The 6,994-nt window shown below is 34.4% G+C and overlaps 1 protein-coding gene across 5 annotated transcripts in view; it reads left to right on the top strand.

The window, feature by feature from the left end:
• The window catches only part of Hgf (hepatocyte growth factor), a 76,916-nt gene that overhangs the window by 15,711 nt on the left and 54,211 nt on the right, over nucleotides 1–6,994 (top strand). For 4 of the 5 annotated variants that reach the window (XM_008828989.3, XM_029561552.1, XM_029561553.1 and 1 more), the window contains one exon: nucleotides 2,261–2,403. In XM_008828989.3, coding sequence (XP_008827211.1) covers nucleotides 2,261–2,403 — 143 coding nt within the window. The remainder of the gene's footprint in view (nucleotides 1–2,260; nucleotides 2,404–6,994) is intronic. The other variant, XM_008828990.3, reaches the window with a different exon arrangement.

Below are 6,994 nucleotides of genomic sequence, written 5' to 3'. Positions count from 1 at the left end.
TTCTTTCTTTCTTTCTTTCTTTCTTTCTTTCTTTCTTTCTCCTTCCTTCCTCCTCCTCCTCTCTCTCTCTGTTTCTTTCTTCTGAGAAAACTCTGCTTCTTCACAGCTTTTATTCTATTTTATCCCGGAAACCCTCTCCCCTCTCTCCTATCTATTTGAAACAATGAGCAAATATAGACATTGAATATGTGTATGTTGAGCATTTGCTCAAATCACTAGTTTCTCAAGAAAACATAATACCCCAAACTCATTTAATACTATTTGTCCTTTTACGTGTAAAACCTATAATGAATTAAATAAAAGGTCTAAGGAACTTAAGCCCTATTATTAGGTGACAATGTAGGTTTTGAAATGAATGACCACCTCTACTTTTTGCATAATAGAGTTGCAGTAGAATTTTCTTAAGTAAATTTGATTAGTGTATTACTTACTCTAATCAAATATATAAAGCAAAGGTCAGTTTTATTTCTGTTGTGAAAGTATTTTGATATAAATTTACTATGAACATTTGGAGAAGTGCTAAAAAATAGAAAATAAATTTTAGACTGTTAGAGACAGTAGACACAGATCCAAAATTATTCTAGAATCATGGGGCCACAACTAAGAAAAATCAAATGACTTCCTTTTTGAAAATCGATTATTTTATGCATTGCATAAAACAATGTCATTCATGTGACTTAATACTTTATTTCTATTTCCCCAGCTTTAAATGTTAGTGAAGTAAGGATATAAACACTTTATTGAAAAGACATTTTAGAATTGCTTAATTCTTACAATATTATTTTGTTTCTTTGTACATGCTTAACAAAACATTTTCCTCAGCATAAACTCTATTTTTGACTGCTGATTTATATTTTCTGGAGACCTGGCTCTAGCGTACCTTCATATTCAAATGAAAGTATTCCATTGCAAAATGTTGCTTGGAACCCAATATATGCTGTGTTCATTTTGTGGAGTAACATTTTGTAATTTTTTTTCATATTCTTTTGTGACTAGTACATAATGCCTGTACATATTTATGAGGTGGAGTGTGCTGTTTTGATTCATGTGTTTGACCAACTCAAGATAATTAGCATATCTATTTCCCAATTAGAAATTTCATGCCATCAAAAATACATTTCTACCATATTTACTGAGATATTCAGATCTTTGAACTTTATGTTTATGCAGAACTCTGAGATAAAAATAGAAATAAAACTCCTTAAGTAATAATTAAGTACTGAAAACGTACCTTCTAAACATTTTCAGTGATGTCACCTACCGAGGTATATAGTTGTTTGGTATACATTCTGGGAGATGAACATGCGTTATTGGATCCAATACTATAACCAATGCAATAATAAAAAGGGCTTTGGCCTTTCCTCTTGCTGTAGGATACATTATGTGGGGCACAAACTGACAATATATCATTAGAAGTCTTAGGTGAAGGCAGTGACTCAAAGTCACTGCACCCAATGTTGGACTCTTATGGAGTAAAATTGAGAACAGCCATGATCGTTCTATTGTAATTTTGAATAGAATGAGGCATTCAACTCCTTGTTATGACAAAGAAATAGAGTGTGCTTAATCCCAGGTAGCATATGTCAAGTGTTGATTACCCATCATCTCTTAAACTTCTCAAAACAACCATATAAGACCTAAGTTGCTACAAGCTCTGGTTATACTTAGTGTATAAGTGAGCTCACAATCTGGGAAATGTTAAATTCCTTTCTGGGGTCTCACAGTTGCTTCAAGAAAGAGATGAAAGTGGGATATGGGATTAATTTTATTCTGGATTCGTGGTTCATGTTATGCCTTCAATCTTTTCCTTGACTATAAAGAAACAAAGGGGAGGGGCTTTTTTTATTAAGGAAAACAATACAAGAGTAGGTAATGACCTTGGCTAAGCAGTGTAACACTGAGGTCCGGAGGCACACTATGGTGATGGCACAGTTTCGCCTAAGTGATCTGAGCATTTGTTAGCATTGATTAAAGTGTCGAAATTTTATATTCCAGAGTATTTGGCTTTAAGGAAGTCTAGAGGTTAGTAATTATTGACTTGAGGTAGAACATAAAAGTTCATTTAGATAAATTTTAATAAATTCAAGTATTTTAAAAACATTGGGGATGACAAAATTTAAGTCAAAATGTATGATGTCCTATGAGATAGCCTAGAGTGTCTCCACTTTCAGGAAAAGCATGTACAGTAATTAGTGTAATTCATAGGCCAATGGTAAAGTTGCATGCGCTTATACTGTAATGATTATCATTTTAAAACTAGCTTTTTGCCTTCGAGCTATCGGGGTAAAGACCTACAGGAAAACTACTGTCGAAATCCTCGAGGGGAAGAAGGGGGACCTTGGTGTTTCACAAGCAATCCAGAGGTACGCTACGAAGTCTGTGACATTCCTCAGTGTTCAGAAGGTAAATGAAACTGAATGCCACATGGGGTGCTATCCCCCATGTATAGAATTGTAACTCAAAGGTTAACAAAAATGAATCAGTTATAATGAATATGTTGTTCGTTCAAGTGCAACAATAGATAGTTATGGGAGTGCTCTCATCACAAATTGATGGTCAGCACATTAATATAAGATTATGGATTTCGGGGCTGGAGAGATGGCTCACCAGTTAAGAGCACTGACTGCTCTTGCAGAGGACCTGGGTTCAATTCCCAGCAACCACATGGTGGCTACGAACCATGTGGCTACAAACATTGGTCAGAGACAGAACCCCAGACACTCTCCAGCCAGCTAGCCTGACATACACAATGTGAGAGTCTGCCTCAAACAAGGTGGAAGGTAGGGACAGACACCCAAAGTTGTCCTCTGTTGCCCTCACACACACATACATCACTACACACACACACATACACACACACACACACACACACACACACACACACACACAAAAAGACCAAATCTCACACACATAAAATAATAAAAATAATAAATAAAATAAAATAAAAAGATAATGGATTTCAACAAAAGCCCCAGGACATCTCTCTGGGAAAGGTAACAGTGAGCTTTTGTGTGATCACTTAAGCTCACCTATCTCCAATTCTGCCCCCACAGATTACCTGAAAGGAGCTAAATAAAACTAGCCCTTTATTAGTAAAGTTAGTGCTATTCATCCAGCACTCTCTGCAGAAATTTGGTCAAAACTAATCTGATGTAGTACGGCATGTTATACAGTCCCAGGAAAAGATATGACAGGGTCATTGAAGCTCAACATCTTCATGTGTATTCTGGTGGAATGTGACTGTGCCCAAATGTGACACATGCCTACAGCTGAGTGCCATTCAAAATAGTATCTGAGGAGATCAAAGCTTGGATCCCAAGCTACCTTGAAGACAGGCTCGAAAGCCCTTGTCTATGTTCTCACCTCTTTGTCCTGTGTTTCAGCATGAAAGGGCCCTATCTCTTTTCCATTTTAAAGTTGAATGAATGACAAGATGACAGAATAACTTATTTCAGCATTGTATATAGTTTCATTTTTATCAGTTATTGGCTACTGAATAAGTTGAGTTTTCCAATTCTGTTAAAACCCCTAAAATTCCATAAATCTAAATGATATTATGGTTTAAATATTTTACAGATTTATTAGGATTTTGAAGTACTTGGGGAGGGCAAGATGCTACTGGAATGTTGTCCAATTTTTATAGTAAGATCTCTTACTTGTTTATAAAAGCATTTTCTATATCCTCCATAAATATCCATTTTATATTATGTTGCCATTTATCACCTAACAAATAAAGGCTATTGTTAGCTAATTGTCATGGAAAAGGTGGATATGTTTTTTGTTATTAGTTAAGTTAAAGCCCTTGACTTCATGTGACAGCCAGTTCCATCTCTGTAAACTCTTACTTTCCATTCCATGTCATATTCTGTTCCCTCCAAAGTCTTCATTGTTTTCTTTTTCTTTAAAAATAATAAACTCATCTGTGTTAACATTATGAATAAGTCTGTTTTGTATGAATAAGTCTGTACTTCATATTTATCTTAAATTTACGCATGCGAGAAGATGAACTACTTTTAAGGGAAATCTCTGCATTCACAGTTTTCTGAGACCGAGAATCATTGGCATGTTTTATTTATTGGTATTGTTTGGTCTGGGAAAGGGTTTTCCAGGGCAGATAATCTATTCAAACTTTATTTATACAGCTTAACTCTTGCATTACCTGCATTGCTCCTGTAGGAATATGATTTTCAACCCTTGGTTTTGTAAAAGACACTAATATTGATCCTGACTGATAGGGGATGTTAAATAAAAGTGCTAAAAAAGAAGTAACTTAAAAACTTCTATTTTCAGCTACCCTTACTAGAAGGTAATTCCTAAATATCCTTTAATAATTTGAGGTTGTGAAACCTCCTGTAGGCTAGAATATTGCTCATTAGTGTAAAAAGCACGTGACACCTTCGGTCACGGTGTCACTAAAGGTTTCAGATAAGGCCATTCTGGAAACAATTAGAGGTCTGACAATAGTAGACTAAGTCTTCTTTGGGAGAAATGAATTGACACCTGCCCTATAGGATAAAGATATTCCAGACAATGTGAATTGAACTGTGAGATTTTATATTCAAGATAAAAAAAGAACATTTTTATATGGATTTTAATGAAGATTCACAATGAGAAGCATTGTAAATACATTCAAGAAAGAGATCTATTAACAAAAGAGACAATAAAAAATACAAAAATATCATGTCTCTGATGTGAATGTCTTCTACAATATAGTATAAGGAAGAGCTCTCCAAACCTAGAGTGCTTAAATGACAATGGGCTGGCCATTTCTATCTTTTGGTTAAATTTCAAGGATTGCATCATTATGAATGAGGTAATAATTATCAAATAGATCTATATATTTGATATAAAGTAAAATAGTATGGTCAAATTTTGTGATGTACTTTTAAAAAGGAAGCATAGAGCAGGATACACACCAAGAAAGATTTCGTAACTATTAAACTCCTAGCTGAAGGTCTACAGTTTGTCTAAAATTTGGTTCACAAAAGAATTATATCTGGTATCCAATGATTAATATTATTTTCTTATAACCTAAAAATTTAAACATATTGATCATTTTAAAAGGAAGTGTTTATCATATCTAGAACCTCCAGCTGTATAGAGTAACTTAAACAGCTCCATTGTACAACCTGGTGACTGTAGCTAATGACAATAGACAACAATGTTCAACGAGTCCTGAGAATGGATGTTAGTGTTCTCAGTGGGAAAATAAACACATGAGCTAAATGGTTATGAGCTACATGTAGGCAATCTTTAATGCAGATGTTCTCTAAAACCTCACATTGTGTAGTAAAATAAGTACAATTTTGTCAACTTATGAAAAAGAGAATCTTATGTAATAATATGAAGAAAATATTAGCAATTATGCTTAACTAAAAAGTTCTAAAAAGGAGATTTACAAGGTCCAATTTCATGATGTATTGTTTGTTTGGAATTTTTTAAAAATGTCTTTAGTATTAGGAACCAATGTCATTTTCTATTGTTTGGCTTTTTGAGACAAGGCTCTGCTGCAGCTCAGGTTTACCTCAAGCCTGCTCTGTAGACAAGGTGGGATTCACTTTTGGCAATCTTCCTACCTTAGCCTCCCAAGTACTTGGACTACACAGGTGTGAGCTTACATACCTGGCCAGATGTCATTTTAAAGGATTATCAAATAAATACGTTTTAATTATTTTTAAAATGTCTAAGGTCTAATAACATGATCATAACTTTATCATTATAAAATCTATTTGAAGAGAGACATTTAAAAGTAAAAATTAAAATAAAACTATTTTATAGAAGTGTGGATTTGTGAGATGATATTTTAATTGCTCAGTTCTTTGAAGTAATTGCATATTTGGATTTTTTTGAGAGATTTCCTTTACTCGAATAAAGCAAATTCTGATTCAGAATACATTCATATACTCCAAGTAATTATCTAGATCTTAAAACTCATATCACATGCGGTTTTATGAATGGGGAAAATGGTACACAATTTCTTATCTTGGTTAGTATCATGACAAAAATTTTTAATTAATCCTACTCACTTTACAATTTGTGTGGAGCTTTTTTAAAGTTTTGTATTATCACCATCTCAAAACATTATAAGAGCATTGTAATTATGAGCAGAAGCTGTTATTTAGTTTAAAGGGATATGCTCTAGCTCGGCATTCTTCATCTGTGTTTTAGAGAGAGGGATTTGCTGGAGTGGCATATGATGCAATGTCAATGGTGGAGCCAGCCAAAGGGACAGGTTTTCCTCCTTTGCATGGTCCCGGTGTCTACCTTTCTACTGTGCTGCTTGACACAGCTGGAAAGACAAAAGTCTTAGAATTCCAGAGATTGAAAAGTGAATTCAGGTGCTAGAGCTGTATCTCAGTAGTAGAGGTAGAGTGTTTGCTTATCATGAACAAAGCCCTGGGTTCCATCCCTAGCTCTGAGGAAAGAGAAAAGTAGTTTAAAATTTGGCCTCCTTGGGGTTTTGTTTTGTGACTCTTACAACAGTTTACTTCAATGGTCACACCACACACTTTTTAGATGTACCTTGTGTAAGTCGGTCAATATAATATCTTTTCCATACCTCCCTTCCTTAATAGGCTAAGAATTCAACAGGGTACCATATGCTTGCAAAGAAGGTAGAGGGCAATGAAGATAGTTCAGAAATAGGCAGGATATTAACTTCAAAAGTTATTTTTATCAATCTATCTTAAAGTATGGTGACTTCTACTTTTTAAGAAACCAAGTATGTGAGACTGATGGGCAATGTGGAATAATAGGAAGGGTTCTAGACTGGGTCAGAAGATTTGTGTTTCAACATAGATTTGACATTTTCTGTTTTAGGTAAGTCTCTTAAAACTTCTGTGAGCCTTGTTTCCTTTTAAATTGCTCAAACAAAGTTTGTGTTAAAATCACAGAATAATCAAAAAGATATAGCTATATTAGCCTCTCAGGTCTGTGAAAGAACCTGTTTATTTTTTATTCCAACAACAACTTTTTTTGCCTTCTAAGACATATT

This window comes from Nannospalax galili, unplaced genomic scaffold (assembly GCF_000622305.1).
Source record: "Nannospalax galili isolate Female #2095 unplaced genomic scaffold, S.galili_v1.0 scaffold973, whole genome shotgun sequence".
Lineage (NCBI taxonomy): Eukaryota > Metazoa > Chordata > Mammalia > Rodentia > Spalacidae > Nannospalax > Nannospalax galili.
The sequence above is the reverse complement of the archived record's forward strand: the minus strand, read 5'-3'. Positions and strand labels throughout refer to the sequence as shown.